At 51.1% G+C, this 22,302-nt stretch overlaps 1 protein-coding gene across 3 annotated transcripts in view; it reads left to right on the top strand.

Moving 5' to 3' along the window:
- SYNDIG1 (synapse differentiation inducing 1) overlaps positions 1-22,302 on the top strand; it is a 118,227-nt gene that overhangs the window by 66,244 nt on the left and 29,681 nt on the right. For all 3 annotated transcript variants that reach the window (XM_057702958.1, XM_057702960.1, XM_057702959.1), the window contains exon 3: positions 8,832-8,969. In XM_057702958.1, the coding sequence (XP_057558941.1) occupies positions 8,832-8,969 (138 nt within the window). The remainder of the gene's footprint in view (positions 1-8,831; positions 8,970-22,302) is intronic.

Consider the following 22,302-nt stretch of genomic DNA (forward strand, 5'->3'; position numbering starts at 1 on the left):
ACCAGAGGTTTACTGTGATGGGACCTTGCCCAGAGGCAGACCTTGGTTTAGAAGATATTCTCATCCTTACAAACTAGGGAGCCCGCCCGGGCCACAGGCACGTGCAGACGTGTGGGCTGGTGGCCACGGTCAGCAGTGAGGGGCTGAGGGACACTGGGTGGGCGGGCTCTGGGGTCCCTGCTCCCGAGCTTCGGGCAAACGGCTTTCTCCTTGCTACAGAGGTGAGAGGTGTAACTCCCAGGACCTCACAGTGCACAGGCGCTGGGTCTTCGGCCAGTATCTGATACTACAAGAGGACAGAGAGGGAAGATCCGCAGACTGCCTGCTCCGGAGCAGAACAGATGTGACTCCCACTCAAGCCAGAGAGGCTTCTGGAACCCGGGCAGGCGGGCGTCCGGGGAGGGAGGTGGCCACCAGCCTCTCAGAGGAAGGCACTGTGGTTCCCACCTGCCCGTCCCTCGGCACCGAGTAGCTCCAGCACTTCCTCGGGGCGCAGGGCCTCTCTGGTGGGTGGAGAGACAGGTGAGGACAGACGGATGCATGTTGTAACCCCATAGCTTGTTCCCAGGACGTGCTGCTCCACTGGGCCCCCCGCTCCTGCCCACCCTCCGGCCTCTCAGCCGAGGGCAGTATCCCTGCGGGCCCTAGGGAGCCGCCCGCTGCCAGATTCTCCCGGGAGCCCTTTGCCACGTGGGCCCCGGCGGTGGGCACGCGGCCACCTGGCTGCTTGGCGCCCAGCTTTGTTCCAGAGGCCGCCTTGGGCTCCGGCACGTCACTGAGCTCCTGAGGGCGGGTGTGTGACACGGAACACTACTAAGTAGCTCCCCTGTGGAAACATGAAAAGGACAAACTTGATGAAATACCAGATCGCAGAGTAAAATGAATTATTCATGTGTCATGAAAAGAGCGAATATTCGATATTTTTTTCATTTTCCCCTGCAATGCTCACAGTGTTTCCATTAAAGCATAATGAAAAAAGAGGGAAACGTGTATGCAGTGCTTAATCCCCAAAAGAAAAAATTCAATTTAAAGTATAATTTTTTTCCTTCCTAAAATGACACGTGTGAGGGATTTTTTGACTTTTTATTTTCAAAATAATTTCAGACAGACGAGTTGCAAGAATGGTACAGAGAATCCCTACATGGTTGTCACCCGGTTTCCTTCAGTCTTAATAGTTTACTGCGGGCAGGTTACCATTCTCTCGATGTATGTATGTTTTCCTGAAATCTTTGTAAGAAAGTGTCACACGTGATGTCCTTTTACCCCGAAATGAGCCAGTGTATTTTCTAAAAACAAGTTCAATTATAAAAGTCAGGAAGTTAAAATCGTTACAATGCTGTCCTCTCATCTATAGACCTTAATGTACATTTTTCCAATTCTTTCAATATTGTCCTTTATAGCAAAGGGAAAAAAGGTCAGGCCCAGAATCCAGTTCAGGACCCCATCTTGCATTTTCTTTCTGTGCCTCTTTAGTGCTCTGTAATCTGGAACCTTCTCTCTGCCGTACCCTTCCTGCCCTTGACGTGTCTGGAGAGTACAGGTCGGTTATTTCACAGGGGAGCCCTCGCTCTGGGTCATCTGGTGATTCCTGCTGCTTGGGTTCAGGTGACGGCGCTCTGGGCAGGACCACCGTGGGCGAGGCGCCTGCCTCCCCCTGTCGTGTCACTGTGTCGCCGGTGTGTCCGTGGTGCACATGCCCATGACCGGTGGTGACTCCATCCCCATGTTGCAGGGGGCACCTGCCAGGTGTCTCCCAGCCGAGCCACATTTCTCTGGAATTAATAAGTGACTTGCAAGAGGTGCTTCACAAGCTCCTGACGCCGCGGTTCCTTCTGTATTTATCGGCCGGCATTCAGCTGTGGGGAAGAGGTTTCCCTTCCCCCGTATTTATTTGTGAGCATTTATTACTTCATTTCAGGCTGAGTCTTACTTTATGGGTTGCTGCCCATCGGTCATGGTATTCACTGCATGTTTAGTCTCACTTTGTTACAGATTTGACGGCAGGCACCCCCTCTGCTTGGCTCTGTGTCCTTTTGACACAGCTTGTCATGCATTAGCCATTTGATCTCCATTTCCTATGCAGCGAGCTGTCCCAGGTCTGTCTTGGATGCTGGCAGCGCCGACCCTGAAATCAGCCATTTCTCCAAAGCGCCCTGGCTCCTCATATTGGAGAACCGTGTCCAAACACCCATGTCCAGGCGCTGGGTCTGCTCATCGCCCTGGAGGGTGGGCGTGTTGTCCCCAGCCCCTCTCAGCAGACCATGCCGGGAGAAGCATGTAGCACCTATGTACATAAACACATTTATGTAACCGTGTGTGTGTGTGTGTGTCTATACACGGACAGACTTATTTTTTTATCTATTTATAGATAGATAGACCCTAACAACCTCAGTCCAATCCAATCAGCTCACATCAATATCACACACTCTTTTCTCAGCTGCACTTTCTCCCATGGGGATGGTTGCCTCACGGTTTATATAACTTCTCTCCTTCGAATGGGCATTTAGGTCGTTTCCAATATTTTGCAATTACATACAAGGCTGCAATGAATAACCTTGGGCATGTGTATTTTTCAATTATTGGAGGTGAATCTTCAGAATAAATACCTAGAAGTGAGATTGCTGGGCCCGAAACTCAGCACGTATTTAACTGTATTGCACCCTGCTTCCTAAGGTTGCACCAATTTGTATCCAACCAGCCTGTGTCCCCACAGCTTAACCGACAGGATGGCTGGTTGTGCTTTTTCATCACTGACAACTCGATAGGTGACACATGGTATCTTGGCGTGATTTTCATTTTCCTTTCTCTAAGTGAGGATGCGCATCGCCCCACCTGGACGGGGTGAGGCCAGCAGAGCACCCAGGCCACAAAATTTCAGATGCTGCCCCTGCACGCAAGTGACTGGGAGAGTCAAGTCCCAGTTCAAACCAATCCAAACCCACGGTGCCAAAACTACCCTGGAGTTGCCATCTGCAAACAGTAGGGAACCTGGTGGGTTATGTGTTGAGTTCTTCTGCCAAATGTCACATAAAGGGGAAGCAAGAAGATCTAAAGGGGTGACCCTCGCCTTATGCAATTGTACATGTAGCTCTTACGTCCAGAATATCACACGTGGAAATAATGCAGGTTTGAAGCAGGGATTTGCATTTAGAAACTGGATCCACAGCTGATAAATCGACATGCCAGGGCCAGTCCTGGTTGTGACACCCACCCCTGTTGTTGGTCCTGGAGGGCTGTGTCTGTGTGTATTTCCTGGTTTCTTGTCTGGTGTGGGATAAGCCCTGGTCCCAGCAGTGGAAAGCAGCCCTCCCTCCACATGGTCTGCTCCACACGCCCCCCCCTCCCACAGCGAATGCTCTCACTCCCTCACTCCCTGCAGCCCCACGTGTGGACTGTGCTCACTCCGGCCCAGGGCCTTTGCACGTGCTGCCCCCACATCCTTACTGAGAAAGGGGCCTTCAGGGAGGAAGCACAATTTCTTGGACAAAATCTGAAGTCCAGTGAACAACTCCATTATATCCACACTGTGAAAACAAAAACATATGAGAGTGAAAAAATAATATAATTTCCAACATGGAGTGATTGCTTGCTGTGTTCAGGTCGGTTTCACTTGATGCATGTAGTGTTATTTTACACCATGTCTCTTGTCTTTGAAAACATGCGATGTGTATTTGCTCTTTGAGCCTGTTTGCCTGGTGGTGGGTGGGGTTTATCATCCTGGATGTCCGCATTCTTTTGTGTCCCCATCGTCTCACCCTCTCAGATGTTCGTTCGCTAGGTGGTTGAAGCCTTAGGGTGTCTTAACCCTCCAGTTCCTCCACCGGCTCTGCAGCAGGTGCTCTCAGCCCACTCAGGGTATCACCCCTGCAGGGGAAGCCCCCTGGCCTGGCCTCCACCCACCTGAGGACCTTTTCTGGGCCCCGAAGCCTGCCCTGCAATGTGGGAGAACCTCTGCCCCCAGGCGCTCACTGCCACTGCCAGGAGGTGATTCCCCTGGGGCTCCCTCTGCCCCACAGTCCCACGGCTCCCGAGGTCCCAGCGGGACCAGGCTCCAGGCACCCACAGAGGAACAGCCTCAGTAACACACCCTTTACTGGCTGTGCTCCAGCTGTGTCCCATCTCCCCTTTTCCCTGCCAGCATTCCCCGTCATCCTCTCCCAAGAAAACAAGTGCACCTGGTCCTTGACTCAAGATCTGCTTCTGGGGGAACCAAACTAAGGCGGGTCCTGAGAGCGTTTCGTAGGATTGTCCTCAGGACCCCTGAGCACTTCCAGACAATGAGAAGGGCAAGTCTTAGAGGCAGTCTGTCATCCTAACCCAACCATCAGATTGAAGACCATAGCTGGTGAGAAAATGGTGTTTAAATTAATGCAGGAACGTGGAGTAACAGCCCCCCAGTAGAATTTAGGGTGCAGCATGTTTAGATACTGAAATATGTCCCCCGCATTCCATGTCACTGAGCCCCCAGACCCCTGCATGTCTTTGCATCTGTGACCCTGTGAGCACTGCACAGAGTGGGTCCCCCGCAGAGCCTGTGGTTTTGATTGGTCTGATTCTGGCTAAAGGAGAGGCCAGTGGCCTGAAGGAGCCGGGCGGGGCTGGGGTGGAGGATCCTGCTGCGCGCTGAGGGGCCTGGACTTCCGTGGTTTGGCTGCCCACAGAAGACCCCCCCCCCGAGTGGACACAAGTGGATGGGGCGGGGGGCGTGGCCACCCAACAGTGCAGGTGAGGGAGGACGGCCCAGCGTCCGCCCTGCAAGGACTTCAGTGCCACCGGGAGGCACTTCCGTCTGTAGCCGTGGAAGCTCCGGGTGTCCGTGGCACTCACCCACGGCCCTTGCTCCTCTGACGTGGACAGGACGTCACACCCCCAGAACGTCAATCAGGAGAGTCTCTGACCAACACACGGAGGGTGGGGGGGAGCTGTGTCCACCTGCCTGCGTCCTCAGCTCTGTTCACAGCTGCTCTGGGTGAGACAGCCTTGAACCTGACCAAGTCACCTTCCCCGCCCAGTGGTCCCACCGGAATGGATGGTGAGGACCCTGAGGCTCACGGGAAGGAGAGCAGCCTGGGGTGGGGAGGAGGGGCTGACCGCCCACAGGGAGCCAGGACCCAGTTCCTCCCGCAAGTTCTGGGCAAACTCTGGAGCCTGGCCCCTTCGTGGGGGCCGTCCGTGTTGGCTAAGGGCTCGCGAGGATTCCTCGTGCACGCAGCGTGTGTCGGAGCCTGCTGGGCGCAGTCTGTGTGTTACCCCGTGTGACAGGCACAGGCCACCTGCACCAACGGGGCCCCTGGCAGGTGGTGGGGAGGCTGAGGAACTATGTCGGGCATCTTTGATTTGGGGGATTTAAGCAGCTCCGTGGGGCAATGATGCCATGCTAGCCAACACAGATGTGGGTGCCGTGGGCTGAGGCCTCTGCTCTTGACCCTCAGTGGCCTAGTGGGTCTGACCTGCATCTCAAGGAGCTCGGGTGCTGTGCTGAGTTCCAATCCCTCTCCGCCAGCTACTGCTTGGGGCCCCCGACGCACTCTCTCCAAGCAGGGCTTCAGGGAAGCCGTATCCCACAGAGTCCAGGGGAGGACAAAGGACGGGGGGAGCCCCCATCTGTCAGCATGTCTGCGCCTTTGTAAGTGTCATTGCCCAATAGCCTTGTTTATTGTAGAAAAACTAAACCCCAGAAATGCAAAAAGAAAGCAAAACATCACTGATATGCCTGCCATCCAGATGCATCTTAATTTCTGACATTCTGGAGGAAATGTGACTTCTTCCACTTTCTACCCTGGTTTTTCCCTCGGTGATTACAAGCATCTTTCCAGGGCAATGAATAAGAATGTATGTCATCATTTTCCATGAGCATGTAGAATTCCACGTAGAGTGCTCTGTGATTCTGCGGTTTTGAAGCGATGCTGTTGGGAGCACGGTGAAGGCTCCGCAGGGAATCCCGATTCCAAGTCCATCCTGGTCTCTGCCCGCCGCCCCCGCCCGGGCCACGCAGAGGTGCTTCCCCAGAATTAGCCAGCAGAGAAGGCCAGGGGATGAGGAGGCAGTGGGGCCCCAGGGAGCTGGGAGTTGGGGGGCGGTGGTGAGGCCTTGAGAGAGACGAGTGCCAAGGCCGAGCCCCCTGCATCCCTGCACCCTTGCGGCTGTGCTCACAGGGCTGCATCCTGCCTGGCGCCATGACTATCCTATTAAATCTTCCCAAGGAAGAAACCCCAGGGGACTGAGAGCCAACTCTCTGTATGGAGGTCACGGTCAAGGGCGGATTGTGTGACCGCGGGGAGGGGGAGGTTCAGCAGCCTCTGCCCCCTCGCGGCGTCTGTTCCTCCAACCACACGACCCATGAATGCCTCTGGACTCTTCCACCCTGCCTTGCAGATATTCTAATCTAATGACCCATGAAGAGGATTTTCAGAAACAGCTGCTCTGCATGGTGCATGCCTTGGTGTGGGTTTTCTCTACTGGGTTTGATGGTGTCTCTGCCGCCAACACCACCCACCCCCCCCCCCGCCGCCAGGGTTCTCCTCTCCTCTCCTCTGTCTGGTGGCATGATGCCCACAGCCACTTACAGCCGCAGCAGCATCATGGATGAGAGGGAGAACGTACAGAGAGCTTGGCTGTTTTTGTCTGCCCTGTAATTTGTCTGAATTTTTAAAAATCTATTTTTATCAGAATTGACTAGTTATTTTGATGCCAGGCAGCCATAACTTTGCAGTTTACAGATGTGGTTCCCTTATGCTCTAAATAAACATCTGTGAAGATTTGGGGGAGAACCTTTGTTTCACAGGTGTGGTGGTGTCACTCGAAGCTGTTTCCAGAGATGGGGGTCGATGCCTGAGCAGCGCTGCGAGGTCTGTGGCCACAGCTCACACCACACTGCTCTTTGACTGGGCAACTTTCCACTGACTACTCCGGCCACTGGCCTCCCTGTTTCTGCCATGGAGCAGACCAGTCAAGAAGTGGCCCTCAGAATCTGGGGGCCGAGGGGTGCCAAGAGGACACCGCAGCTTTAGGCAAGAAGCAACTGAGGCCAGTGGGGTTGGTTGATGGCCAGACGCTGGTGTCCAGACAGCAGGCGGCACAGAGGTGTGGAGTAAGCGGCCGCTGGCTGGCCGGTTCTGTGGTTTGGGGCCACTGCAACCTCCCAGAGCCCAGCAGTGTCCTTTGTTAAACAGAAATCACAAGAGAAATAGCCACAGCAGCTACTTCCAGAGCTGCAGCAAGAATCCTGTTGGTCCAGGTATTTAAACTCTCAGTGAAGTAAAACAAAACCAAAAAAAACTCCACAGAAGCCAAAAGCCTGAACCAGAACCCACAGACAGAGCTGTTGCTCGGGCATGTGGATTCCCACCCGGGTATTCTTTTTTTTTTTTTCCCATGGTAAATCATGAATTTTCATTATCTTTCCTGGAACAGCCACCCACGTACTCCACCTGTCGCATGACCGGCACCTGCTGGGGGCCTGTCCTTTGGCCCCCTCCTCTGCGTCTCTCGGGGGACCTCGGGTCCCGCCTTGTCCTGACTGTGGCCCCCCTCCCCAGACCCCACGCAGAGGGCCGTGGCGCGCAGCTCGGCTGTTCCAGCCGAGCCCTGAGGCTCCGAGCGCTGTGCCCCCGGAGTGGACACCGTGGGCCTCACGGGCCGCTCGTCCTGGCGACCCTGCCTGGCCTCCGTCCCCCGGATCGAAGGTTCTGGCCTCCCTGCGGGACGGCAGGTGTGCGTCTGTCTGCCCGGCAGCCCTCAGTCCCCAGATGCCTCCCTGGGGGCTGCTCTTGTTCAGTCTCTGCAGGAGACTCCCCTTATTGTTTGGGAGGGGAAGCTGCAGAGGAAAGACGGGAATTCCGCAGACCTGACCCAGCGGAGGGGAGGCTGTGGGGTCCTGGAGAGACCGCCCCAGGGGCCGTGACCAACCAGGGCTAGAGCCTGCCCTGCAGGGAGGAGCTGGTCCTCACTGGGAAGGGGGGCAGCTGGGGACCTGCGAGGTGTGTGCGTGTGTGTGTCTGTGTGTGTACATGTGTGTCTGTATGTATCTATGTGTGTGTGTGTGAGTCTGTGTGTGTGTCTCTGTGTGTATGTGTATCTGTGTGTGTCTGTATGTCTGTGTATGTGTCTGTCTGCATGTGTCTCTGTGTATCTCTGTGTGTGTGTCTGTGTGCGTGTCTGTCTGCATGTGTCTGTGTGCGTGTGTCTGTCTGTCTGCGTGTGCATGCACAGGGCAGCTGGGTGCTGTGTGGACAGTGCATCACCTGCTTCCATCCTGGGCCCCTGCAGAAGGCTGCTGTTCGCAATTGGGTTGAGCCCCTCTGAATTCATCTGTTTTCTCTCAGACAAGACACAAACAGTCCAGCGGGAAGCTTCCAGCATAGGCTGAGTAGAGGCTCTGATTGGCAGTTTTATGTGTCTTCAATTAACTAAAACAGGAGGGACACCCAGGCTTGAGTCCAGGCCCAGCGAGGTCCTTACTCAGATCAGAGTCTCAGGAAAGAAGGAGGCTCAGGGCAGGTTCCGGCCCCGACACCAGCCCTGCCTCATCCTGAAACCAGGTTGAAGGCTTGGAATGAAGCGTGGACTCCAGCTCCAGCCGTGTGCCTCCCGCCCAGCCCCGGCCTCCAATAGTTAAACTTTCACCCAGCTGTCCACACCCCAGCCCAGAGATCCGCGGGTCTGTGGGGTCTAATCTCCCCTGGAACAGCCCAGAGCCTGTCCTTGGGGTTTTTCTCTCCCTGTGGGGGACGCCCACGGGCCGGGAGGGCTTGCCAGGCCCAGCCCCCACGTCGGGGGATGGTGGAAAGACGCCTGTTAACCTTGTTCTCCGGTCCTGTCTCTCCCGGCAGAGCGACTACTCCAGCGACACGGAGAGCGAGGACAACTTCCTGGTGATGCCCCCGCGGGACCACCTGGGCCTCAGCGTCTTCTCCATGCTCTGCTGCTTCTGGCCCCTGGGCATCGCCGCCTTCTACCTGTCCCACGAGGTAAGGCCTCGCCGTCGGTCACACGCACCCGGCCGGCACACCCAGCCGGGCAAGGAGAGCCCGCTCGGGGGGAGGGGCCCCGCCTGGGGGAACCGGCTGCAGGGGCCCAGCCTCACCCCAGCGGGCCCAGGGCACATCCTCAGACACAGTCACTGGGAAAGCAACGGGTTGGGAGCTGAGCCTCCACGCCCGCAGGACTGGAGGTTGGATGCAGACGTGGTACATACAGGACGGAGGCAAAGCAAGCTTTGTTTTCTTTGTGAAAGGCTCACACATAAAATAGATTCCAGTCTTGCAGTGCCTGTGTGCTCATGCCAAGCTAAGTTTCTGCTGGAGGAAACAGCCTGTCTTGGTGGGTAACCATGCCCTCCTGCTCTAAGAGGGTCGATTCCCGGCCTTTTCTCACAGCAAAGGTCCTCCGTGTGCCTTCATGAGCCCAGGTTTTGAAAGATTTCCTCTGGCAAATGAGGAGCATTCATTCAGAAATCATCTGCGTTCCCGTTTTTTATTACTCAAAGGAAGACGTGTACTTGCCAATTAAAGCAGGAATTTCAGCATTACCCGTCATCCCCCACCCCAGACGGGAGAGAAAGGCAGATCCTTCCCTTGGCCTCAGAGCACCTCGGGCTCCTTCTCCAGAATCCAGGGCTCTGGGGCCGACCTGCCAGGGATCATGCTTGAAGCCTTGATTCCTCTGGGCTTGAGAACAGGCCCCTGGCCTCTCACTGCTTCTTGCCATTGTCTGTCCTGATTTGGTTTGTTGGGTGAGTAGTGAGTCCCTTTATGCATGTTCCTGTGTCCCCTGCCCCCTCTTTCCTGACCCCACGAGGAGCAGGGGGAGAAGAGGACCACTGGTGGCCCCCTGAGGACAGGCGCCTCTTCGCAGGGACACCCAGAGGCCCTTCTGGGGGGACGTGGTGGCACCACTGCTCTGCGGTCCTGGTTCTGGAGGATGGACGGGTGCGGGGAGGGGTGATGGGGGCCATCTTGCACCACTGGTGTTGGACCAGGTAGCCATTGCACGTCCAGCTTTGGCCCAAAGAGTCTGTCTGAGCTTCTCTTTTGTGAGTTTGTCCTACACATGCCAGAGGCCCCTGCTCTGTGGGCACAAGCCGAGGCTGCAGAGCGAGACTGCAGGCTGTCAGGGGCCTGGGCAGCTGTGGCTGGAGTGAGACCAGGAACTCCCGGACCCAAGCAGTGGCTGTGGGCGCTGCATGATCCAAGGACTGGACGCACAGCGGGACCCAGACAAAAGCAGACGCCCTCGGTGTGCAGACGGGGCCCCCAGAAGACCCCAGGCACAGAGCCCACTGCTCCAGATACGCTGCACCCTGAGCGGGGGTTACTGCGCTGCAAACAGGCAAGAGCGTTTCACCAGGAGAAGGAAGGTCAGGAGGACAGAGCCACAAGAACCAGGCTGTCCCAGGAGCCCAAATGTGACATCAGTCTCCCCCTGCATCCCAGTCCTGACACCTCGAGGGGTGAAGGGGGCGGCCCACCCCTAGCCTCCCAGCCCAGGCTGCTGACAAAGCCCATCCCCCTCAGGAGGTGCCCTCCACACCAGAACTGTGTCCTGATTGCCAAATTGTAGAATGGGACCAATATTTTTACCCTGGATTCCATGGGGCAGGTGCTCCCTGTTCAGAGAGATGCAAGTAGACATTGGTGTCGCCTGCCCGCAAGTGCCAGGTCAGCCCTGGATAAGAGTGGGGCGGGGGAAGGAAAAGTCACCCATGGGCTGGAATGCAGAGGTCATCCCTGGTCTTGGCCGCAGCACGTACCCTGGGGGAGGCACACCTCTGCAGCAGGGCAAGATGTGCACAGAGTCCTCATTTGACAGATGGTAAATATAATAAAAATCCAGCCACGACAGAGGAGACTGGCATTAGATGCTCCTTCTCAGAAAGTTATGTTGTCCTTCACACCTTAAGAACCTCCTAGACTCAGGCCTGATGAGTCAGGATGTTTAATACCTTTGATGGGAATGGATTCTGATCGTCTGTTGACAGCAGATGAGATGCGGTCTCTGTGGACGTGGCGGGTCACGTTCTCAGGGGTGAAGAGCCAGCGTCTTGAGGCCTGCAGGGTTGCCTTTGCTGTTGGAAGAAGAGGAGGGGCTCTGGGGTCCCCGGCTCTCAGCCTGTCTTCTCCTTGTGCTGTGAGCATGGATTTCCACTTGGTGGACATGTCTCCATGGGAACCCACGGCTGAGACCCGGGCACATGGTGGCTTCATGGTTCCGGGCTGTGCTGACGGCCTGGGAGGCAGGCAGCCTCTGGCACTCAGCGCTTCCGCCGAGCACTGAGGTTGCCAGGCCTTCTGTTGGAGTCTCTTCAGCCCGACTGCAGACAATGGAAGTAGGAATTCTCAGCACACACATGGGTCCCCAGGTGAAGGGATACCTGGAAGGGGACGTGGGGTCTTTTCTTCAACTGATTTTATAATTCAAAAAAGGCCTCAAGAAAGAACAAGCCATGATTAGAAGCTTGGAATTTTCAGCCCCACCCACCTTTCTCTTGAGAAAGGATAAGGGCTGAAAATGGAGTTAATGATCAATCATGCTCTTGTAAAATCCTAAAAGAATGGGATTTGGAGAGCTTCCAGGTTGGTGAACACATGGAGGTGCTGGGAGAGTGGCTCATCTAGAGAAGGTGTGGAAGCTCCACACCCCTTTCCATGTACCTTTCCCTACTCATCCCTTCCATCTGGATGTTTGACTGTGTGATGTTCGACTATATCTTTTATCATATCTTTTTATAATAAATGAGTGAAAGTGAAAAAAAAAAAAGGCCTCAAGTAGCAGTGACAGTGGTGGTAAAAGTGTCGATGAGCTGGGCAGCACCTGGACCTGCCGGCCCCGCACACCTGCCTTCTCGGCGGTCCTGGCCATCAGTGTCGACACCCCCAGCACAGTTAGAAAGGCGTGTTGTCTGGCCCCACCGACCTGCTCCATCAGAGCCACTGGGGTGGGGCGTGGAAGCCGCACTTGAACAAGCCCTCCCCCCTGCCGCTCCCAATGCTGCCGTAGTCTGATCTGTTGCACACGCGTGATCCCGTGGGAAGGCCGTGACACGGCACTGCCATCACATCACTTTGTGGCCATGGGATCAGGGGTCACTGCGGGTGCTGGTGTCCTAAGTCCAGACCTGGCCGGCGGTGGGCCTGGCCCGGAGCTGCCTCTGGAGGAGGCAGCTGGCTGGGCCCGTCGGTGTCGAGGACTCAGCGTGGAGGCCTGAGTGTTGCGTTTGTCCACAACTGCATGTTACTCCAACGCTAATCGTTTGATCCAGTTCCCAATGCAGACAAGTTTTATGCACTTTTATAGAGAGGAAAGTGTGGTGTGTAGTTTTGGGGGGGTCCACCCGGGAACCGATGCTCTGAATGATCTTGAGGGTAGAAAGGAACCCCAATTCCCTGAGCACCAGCTGTGAGCCTGTTGATGTGCCTGCTTTATCTTCCTGCATCTTTGCAGTGAGTCTGAAAGGTGGGACTTCATCCTCCCCATTTTATGGGTGCAAAAACTGAAGTGTCAAGGGATTAAATAACATAGAAATCAGAGAGGTAGCAAGTATGGGTACAGGATGCAAATGTTGATGTTTCTAAACCCTTAAAATCAAATTTCCCGCAATATAACTTTGACTTTTTATCAGCAAACAAAAATAGAAGCACAGTTCTTGCTTCTAAATCCACTGTCCCCTACCTGCTTGGAGCACATTACAGTGAGGAACACAAGCCTTTTAGACAGGGTTGGGTGCTTACCTGGGCGCTTTCACCTGCATGGCTGATGCAAGCTTGAGACGAGCTGGAGGATCCTCCCCTCCCCCCGCTGCCTGAGGCCCTGGGTCTGGAACTGTAGCAAGAGGCCCAAGGGCTCCGTGCACTGCGTCTGCCTCAGGCATCTTCTACCTTTGAGTGTTTATTACGTCTTGATTTCATTTCATTTCATAAAATGTTTCTTTCCTTTATTAACTGCGCTATTATAACCATAATTAAATGAGAAAAGGGAATTGAGTCAGGTTATGAATTTTATGAATAGCACCAGCGTTTAAAAGTATTCTTTAATATTTCCTAAAGAATTTGTAGCTGTCTTCTGCAGAAGGGTTACTAGTGGTATCACCAGAAGCAGAAATCTATATTTCTCTCTTTCCTTTATTACTTATATGGAGAATGTGTTCCTCCTACAACAGAAATTTTTTTTAATCTTTTTTTTTTTTTTTTAACTTTTTTGGCTGCCCCATGAGGCATGTGGGATCTCACTTCCCCCACCAGGGATCGAACCTGTGCCCCCTGCAGCGGAAGCACAGAGTCTTAACTACTGGACTGCAAGGAAAGTCCCAGGAATATTTTTTAATTAGCAAATTGAAGGCTTGGTTGAGGAACTTAGATTATCTGTCACTTGAATTCCTGTTCTTTCCCGCACTGACAGGAACTCACCCTGGCTCTTTGCAAGAGTGGCCACGTGCAAGGGGACAGGGAACAAAGCCCATCAGAGCCTCATTCAGACTCAGAGGAAGTGGCATTACCATGTGAATAAAGGATGGAAAGCCCCGGGGCCTGGGTCCTGGCCTTGGAGGGGCTCGCGGAGTCCTGGCTGCATGCATGTCTGATGCAGAGACCTGCCTACCCGTGTTCTGTTTGGTCCTTTGGTAAAGGTGACCCACGTGGCTTATAAACGTGGCCTCTCCTGAAGGTGCCCAGACATAGCTGGGAGGAGTCACCGTAACGAAGATCAAGTCAAGCCACCAAATACTCTGGGCACGCACCCCACGCAGGGCTGCGGGCAGCCAGCATGACCCCCCCCCCCCGGGCCCCCTGCAGAGAGTGCCACGCTTCCTCCTCCGAGCTGTCCACCAAGAAGGGGCTGCCATCAGTTGCAGGCTGAGGGCTCCCTTCAGGAGGAAGCAACAGAGGTGACCTGGGGGGCCTGGGAAGGCAGGCCAGGGCCTGAGAGCCTTGAACACAAACTGGAGCCAGTCTATTAACCGAGCGTTTAAGCCAGAGAATAAGGGTGGGAAATACAGCATAAAGGGTGGTCAGAGGGCACTGCACGGAAGCGGGATGCTCTAGGATAGAGTCAACTCAGAGCAGAAAATCCTTTTAAAAGGAAGCGAGCAGACGTGTGTTGGGCACGGCGGGGCCTCTGTGGATTTCTGCTGTGCACCCTTGGGGTCGCCTGAGGCAGATGGAGCCAGGTGGCCTGTACACCTCCCTCTGCCCTCCCATCCGCCAGGAGCTTAGTTACAGCAAAGCCTTGACCCGCAGATGCCTGGGGTGTTTTTAGGAGCTGTCACGTGTCCGTCTCTAACCATTCATCTCACCGGAGAGACCAGCATTTCCATGTTCTCCTAGCTAAACCTTGTGACAAACAAAGACAGGTTTTTGAAATGCTCATTTTTTTTCAAAGTGGTGTGCTTAGAACAGGTGCATTATGTAAAACTGGACCCTGTGTCCTCCACACACGGAGTACTGTGGTTTGTGACCATCTGCAGGTCTAGAGAAAATGTTTTATGTACTTCACCATGTCCCTCTTTTGTCTTCAAGTTCATTATTCTCAGATCCCCCCTGATTTATAGTAAGTTGAGTACCGCCTAGCGACTGCATCTGTAAACACTAGCAGATTCAGAATTAGCCCAAGAACAACTCATATGTGAGAGTCACGGGTGCTCTGACAGGTGGAGTTATCGTCTGGTTCAGCAGGGTAACTAAGTACTAAAGCCATGAACTCTGCTGGAGTTGCAGAGAAGGACTCTGGCAAAGCCCGTTCCAGCCCCAGGTGGTATGGAGAAGCAGGAGTGATGGGACCATCTGGGAAGGAGGATGCTACCAAGGGGCAGGGGGGTGGGAAGGATTTGAAACAAGCCCAGCTCTCCCCCCAGGTTTGTTGTTTTTTTTTTTTTAAGTTCTTTATTGGAATATAATTGCTTTACATTCTTATACCAGCTTTTGAGTTATACCAAAGTGAATCAGCTATATATATCCTATATATAACCCTATATCCCCTCCCTCCTGCGACTCCCTCCCACCCTCCCTCCCACAACTCCCTCCCACCCTCCCTGCCCTGGCCCTCTAAAGCATCACAGCAACTTCCCGCTAGCTACATATTTTACATTTGGTAGTGTATCTATGTCTACGCCACTCTCTCACTTCATCCCAGCTTCCCCTTCACCCCCCACCCCCCACCCCAGCCTGGTGTTCTCAAGTTCATTCTCTACACCTGCATCTCCACTCTTGCCCTGTCACTGGGTTCATCAGTACCATTTCTTCAGATTCCAAATACATGAGTTAGCATACGGTATTTGTTTTTCTCTTTCTGGCTTACTTCACTCTGTATGACAGTCTCTAAGTCTATCCACCTCATTACATATAGCTCCATTTCATTCCTTTCTATAGCTGAGTAATATTCCATTGTGTATATATGCCACATCTTCTTTATCCATTCAACTGTTGATGGGCATTTAGGTTGCTTCCATGTCCTGGCTATTGTAAATAGTGCTGCAATAAACATTATGATACATGTTTCTTTCTGGATTATGGTTTTCTCTGGGTATATGCCCAATAGTGGGATGACTTAGGTCATATGGTAGTTCCATTTTTAGTTTTTTGAGGAACCTCTAAACTGTTTTCCATAGTGGCTGTACCAGCTTACATTCCCACCAACAGTGCAGGAGAGTTCCCTTTTCTCCACACCCTTTCCAACATTTATTGTTTCTAGATGTTTTGATGATGGCTGTTCTGACTGGAGTGAGGTGATACCTCATTGTGGCTTTGACTTGCATTTCTCTAATGATTAGTGATGTTGAGCCTCTTTTCATGTGCTTGTTGGCCATCTGCATGTCTTCTTTGGAGAAATGTCTATTTAGGTCTTCCGCCCATTTGTGGATTGGGTTATTTGCTTTTTTGGTATTAAGCTGCATGAGCTGCTCATGTATTTTAGAGATTAATCCTTTGTGTGTTGCTTCACTGGCAAGTATTTTCTCCCATTCTGAGGGTTGTCTTCTTGTCTTGTTTATGGTTTCTTTTGCTGTGCAAAAGCTTTTAAGTTTCATTAGGTCCCATTTATTTATTCTTGATTTTATTTCCATTATTCTAGGAGGTGGGTCAAAAAGGATCTTGCTTTGATGTATGTCATAAAGGGTTCTGCCTATGTTTTCCTCTAGGAGTTTTATAGTGTCTGGCCTTACATGTAGGTCTTTAATCCATTTGGAGTTTATTTTTGTGTATGATGTTAGGAAGTATTCTAATTTCATTCTTTTACATGTTGCTATCCAATTTTCCCAGCACCATTTACTGAAGAGGCTGTCTTTTTTCCATTGTATATTCTTATCTGCTTTGTCAAAGATAAGGTGCCCATATGTGTGTGGGTTTACCTCAGGGTTCTCTATTCTGTTCCATTGACCTACCTTTCTATTTTTGTGCCAGTAGCATACTGTCTTGATCACATGGCCTTGTATTATAGTTTGAAGTCAGGAAGCCTAATTCCACCAACTCTGTCTTTCCTTCTCAAGACTGCTTTGGCTATTCGGGGTCTTTTGCGTTTCCATACAAGTCATAAAATTTCTTGTTCTAGTTCTGTGAAAAATGCCATTGGTAATTTGATAGGGATTGTGTTGATTCTGTAAATTGCTTTGGGTAAGATAATTTTCACAATATTGATTCTTCCAGTCCAAGAACATAGTATGTCCCTCCATCTGTTTGTACCGTCTTTGATTTCTTTCATCAGTGTCTTATAGTTTTCTGCGTACAGGTCTCTTGCCTCCTTAGGCAGGTTTATTCCTAGGTATTTGATTCTTTTTGTTGCAATGGTAAACGGGAGGGTTTCCTTAATTTCTCTTTCTGCTCTTTAGCTGTTAGTGTATAGGAATGCAAGAGATTTCTGTGCATTAATTTTATATCCTGCTACTTTACTAAATTCATTGATTAGTGCTAGCAGTTTTCTGGTAGAGTCTTTCGGGTTTTCTATGTATAATATCATGTTATCTGCAGAGTGACAATTTTACTTCTTTTCCAATTTGGATTCCTTTTATTTCTTTTTCTTCTCTGATTCCTGTGACTAAAAATTCCAAAACTATGTTGAAGAATAATGGTGAGAGTGGGTACCCTTCTCTTGTTCCTGTTCTTAGAGGGAATGCTTTCAGTTTTTCACCATTTAGAACGATGTTGGCTTTTGTTTTCTCATATATGGCTTTTATTATGTTGAGGTAATTTCCTTCTATGGCCATTTTCTGGAGAGCTTTTATCATAAATGGATGTTGAATTTTGTCAAAAGCTTTTTCTGCATCTATTGAGATGATCATATGATTTTTATCCTTCAATTTGTTGATATGATGTATCACGTTGATTGATTTGCATATATTGAAGAATCCTTGCATCCCAGGGATAAACCCCACTTGATCATGGTGTGTGATCTTTTTAAAGTGCTGTTGGATTCTGTTAGCTAGTATTTTGTTGAGGATTTTTGTGTCTATATTCATCGGTGCTATTGGCCTGTAATTTTCTTTTTTTGTGACATCTTTGCCTGGTTTTGATCTCAGGGTGATGGTGGCCTTGTAGAATGAGTTTGGGAGTGTTCCTCCTTCTGCTATATTTGGGAAGAGTTTGAGAAGAATGGGTGTTAGCTCTTCTTGAAATGTTTGATAGAATTCGCCTGTGAATCCATCTGGCCCTGGGCTTTTGTTTGTTGGGAGATTTTTAATCACAGCCTCAATTTCCGTACTTGTGATTGGTCTGTTCATAATTTCTATTTCTTCTTGGTTCAGTCTTGGAGGACTGTACTTTTCTAAGAATTTATCCATTTCTTACAGTTTATCCAATTTATTGGCATATAGTTGCTTGTAGTAGTCTATAACGATCTTTTGTATTTCTGTGGTGTCAGTTGTTACTTCTCCTTTTTCATATCTATTTCTGTTGATTTGCATCTTCTCCCTTTTTTCCTGATAAGTTTGGCTAATGGTTTATCACTTTTGTTTATCTTCTCAAAGAACCAGCTTTTAGTTTTCAATCTAGTTTAGTTTTCAATTTAGTTAACAATCTTTGCTATTGTTTCCTTCATTTCTTTTTCATTTATTTCTGATCTGATCTTTATGATTTCTTTCCTTCTGCTCACTTTGGGGTTTCTTTGTTCTTCTTTGATTGTTTCAGGTGTAAGGTTAGGTTGTTTATTCGATATTTTTCTTGTTTCTTGAGGTAGGACTGTATTGCTATAAACTTCCCTCTTAGAACTGTTTTTGCTGCTTCCCATCGGTTTTGGGTCGTGTTTTCATTGTCATTTGTTTCTAGGTATTTTTTGATTTCCTCTTTGATTTCTGCAGTGATTTCTTGTTTGTTTAATACTGTATTGTTTAGTCTCCATGTGTTTGTATTTTTTACAGTTTTTTTCAGGTAATTGATATCTGGTCTCATGGTGTTGTGGTCAGAGAAAATCCTTGATACAATTTCAGTTTTTTTGAATTTACCAAGGCTTGATTTGTGACCCAAGATGGGATCTATCCTGGAGAATGTTCCATGTGCACTTGAGAAGAAAGTGTATTCTGTCATTTTTAGATGGAATGTCCTATAAATATCAATTAAGTTGAGATGGTCTAATGTGTCATTTAAAGCTTGTGTGCCCTTATTTATTTTCTGTTTGGATGACCTGTCCATTGAGGTAAGTGGGGTGTTAAAGTCTCCTACTATTATTGCGTTACTGTCGATGTCCCCTTTTATGGCTGTTAGCTTTTGCCTTATGTATGGAGGTGCTCCTATGTTGGGGGCATAGATATTTACAATTGTCATATGTTCTTCTTGGATTGATCCGTTGATCATTATGTAGTGTCCTTCCTTGTCTCTTGTAATAGTCTTTACTTTAGTCTAATTTGTCTGATATGAGTATCGCTACTCCAGCTTTCTTTTGACTTCCATTTGCATGGAATATCTTTTTCCCTCCCCTTACTTTCAGTCTACATGTATCCCTTGGTCTGAAGTGGGTTTCTTGTAGACAGCATATGTAAAGGTGTTGTTTTTGTATCCATCAGCCAGTCTGTGTCTTTTGGTTGGAGCACTTAATCCATTTACATTTAAGGTGATTATTGACATGTCTGTTCCTATTACCATTTTCTTAATTGCTTTGGGTTTGTTTTTGTAGGTCTTTTCCTTCTCTTGTGTTTCCTACTTAGAAAAGTTCCTTCAGCAATCGTTGTAAGGCTGGTTTGGTGGTGCTGAATTCTCTTAACTTTTGCTTGTCTGTAAAGCTTTTGATTTCTCCATTGAATCTGAATGAGATTCTTGCTGGGTAGAGTATTCTTGGCTGTAGGGTTTTCTCTTTCAGGACTTTCAGTATATCCTGCCATTCCCTTCTGGCCTGCAGAGTTTCTGCAGAAAGATCAGCTGTTATCCTTATGGGTTTTCCCTTATATGTTATTTGCTGCTTTTCTCTTGCTGCTTTTAATATTTTTCTTTGTGTTTAATTTTTGTTAGTTTGATTAATATGTGCCTCAGTGTATTTCTCCTTGGGTTTATTCTGTATGGGACTCTCTGCACTTCTTGAACTTGATTAATTATTTCCTCCCCCATGTTGGGGAAGTTTTCCACTATAACCTCTTGAAATATTTTCTCAGACCCTTTCTTTTTTTCTTCTTCTTCTGGGATGCCTATGCTTCGAATGTTGGTGTGCTTAATATTGTCACCAAGGTCTCTGAGACTGTCTTACATTCTTTTTATTCTTTTTTCTTTTTCCTGCTCTGTGGCAGTTATTTCCCCCATTCTATCTTCCAATTCACTTATTCGTTCTTCTGCCCCAGTTATTCTGCTGTTTATACCATCTAGAGTGTTTTTAATTTTGGTTATGTTGTTATCTATTACTGTTTGTTTGCTGTTTAGTTCTTCTGAGTCCTTATTAACTGTTTCTTGTATTTTCTCTATTTTGTTATCGAGATTTTGGGTCACCTTTGCTATCATTACTCTGAATTCTTTTTCAGGCAATTTTCCTATTTCCTCTTCATTTATTTGGTCTTGTGTATTTTTATCTTATTCCTTCATCTGTGACATATTGTTTTGTCATCTCATTTTCCCCCCACTTTGGATGGGCTGGACTGTGTTCCTTTCCCACTGGTTATTTGGCCTGAGATTTCAAGCACTGGAGTTTTAGGCTGTTGAGTATAGTTGGGTCTTGGTGTTGAGGTGAGAACCTCTGGGAGACCTCACTCTGATGAATATTCCCTGGGAACTGGGTTTCCCTGTTAGTCCAATGTTTTGGACTCAGAGCTCCCACCTCAGGAACACAGGCCTGACCCTAGGCTTGTGAATCAAGATCCCACAAGCTGTGTGGAGCAGGAAAATGAAAAAAATTTAAAAAAATAAATAAAAGTAGGAGAACCAAAGAACAATAGCAAGATAAAAAATATGATAATAGGAAACTAACAGATGTGTTAGAAAAAAATTGAAAAAAAAAAAAGATGGAGCAACAACTGGAGGGTAAAACAACTGCAATAGCCTAAGTGAGGAGATGGGAAGAAAAAAAAAAGAAAGCCAGAGAAGGCCTTGGCTGTGGGGGCTGGGCTTAGACAAGGTGGGGAGGCGGGGGGTGGGGTGGGGAGGTTAGGCAATGGGCAGGGCATAAGCTTAGAAAAGGCCCTGGGGGTGGTGGGGAATGGGGCTTAAGCCCAATGAGGCAGAGGGGCCCAGGAATGCCTCTGGTCCTGGGGGCAAAGGACCAGGTCGAGGTACCCAGTGGGCTCCCTGGGCCCGAGTTGGTGGGAGAAATGCTAGGCACCTCCCCTAGTCCTCCAATCTCTGAGGGTCGCTCCCCCTTGGGTTCTCTTCTTCCTCACCCCCTCTCTCCTATTCCACTAGGACCCTCACAGCTGCAGGGGGCGCTGGAAGGCAGGAGACCAGACTCTGACGCCCAACTGGCTTCCCAGGGCCAACTGGGCTAGGGTAATGTCTGCGGCACTTCCCCAGATCGCCCAGTCTCATAGGGTCCCTGTCTGCCTCTCTTCCTCTCCCTCACCCCCTACTCTTCTAGGTCCCAAGCAGCTGGAGGGGGCCCTGGAGTGTGAAAGACCAGGTCTGTGAGCCTGGCAGGGTTCCCAAGCTAGTGGTCAGGGGAAATACCTTCTCTGCCTCCCTTGATCTTCCAGTCCCAGAAGGCCCCCTCCCCTGCCCACCTCTCCTCCTCTCCCCTGCTTTCCTTCTACACGCCCAGGACCAGTGAGACCCAGAGGGGCCCCTGAAGGACCGAAGACAAGGCCTGGGGGCACAACAGGCCTCCCAGTGCCAAGTGGGTAGGGAGATTTCCCGCAACGTTTCCCCTGATCCTCCAGTCCTGCAAGGTCCCCCCCACTGCTGTCTGCCTCTCTTCCTCTTCTCCTCTCCTCCCTCCTTCCCATGCCTGTACAACGCACTCAGCCAGAGAGACTGAGGGACAAGACTTGGGAGTCCAGCAGGTCCGCCGGGCCCAAGTGGGCAGGGGAACGGTCCTCTACACCTCCCCTGGTCCTCTGCTCCTGAATGTCCCACCATCAGTCTGCCTCTCTTCCTCTTCCCCTGCCACGCTCCAATGTCCCTGGGACCAACACGTCTGGGAGGGGACCCTGGAGAGTTGGAGACCAGGCCCAGGAGCCCAGCAGGCTTCCCGGGCCAGTGGGCAGTGGAAATGCCTTCCCTCCTCCCCCATCCTCTGATCCCAGGGGGTCCTTCCCCCCTTATGCCTCTCTTCTTTTCCCCCCACCGCTTCCCTCCTGTACTTCTAGGACCAACGGCCGGGAGGAGCCTTGGAAGGTGGAGGACCTGCCCAGAAGAAATACCCACCGGCGCCTCCCCTAGTCTTCTGACCTGGAGAGATCCCTTCCCACCCCCACTGTCTGCCTCTCTCCCTCCCCCCCTCCCCCCATGCCCCCAGGACCCTCGTGCTGGAGGGGGGCCCGGAGAGTGAAGGACCAGACCCGGGAGCCCAGTCGGCCTCCCTGGCCCAGAGGGCAGGAGAAATGCCCTCTCACCTCCCCGTCCCCCAATCTGAAAGCCCCCACCCCCACCTGTCCGCCTCTCCCCCTCCCCACCCTCCTCCCTCCTTCCCACACCCCCAGAACCCAGGCAGCCTGGAGGGGGCCTTGGAGGGTGGAGGACCCCGCTGGGGAGCCCAGCAGGCTCCCAAGCCGGGGAGCTCAGCAGGCCTCCTGGCCTCCTGGGTGGGAGAAACCCAGTTGCAGTTTCGGATCTCCCCAGCCCCCAACGGTCCCTGCGGGCAGGAACCTCCCCCCTCAGCCAGCCACCCCCCAGGGGCACCGGTCCCATCCGGCTTCCCCTTCCCCGCCCCCCTGACTTCCCCCAGGTCCTACCCGGTTGCTCCGGGGATCCTGTG

This window comes from Hippopotamus amphibius, chromosome 12 (genome assembly GCF_030028045.1).
Source record: "Hippopotamus amphibius kiboko isolate mHipAmp2 chromosome 12, mHipAmp2.hap2, whole genome shotgun sequence".
Lineage (NCBI taxonomy): Eukaryota > Metazoa > Chordata > Mammalia > Artiodactyla > Hippopotamidae > Hippopotamus > Hippopotamus amphibius.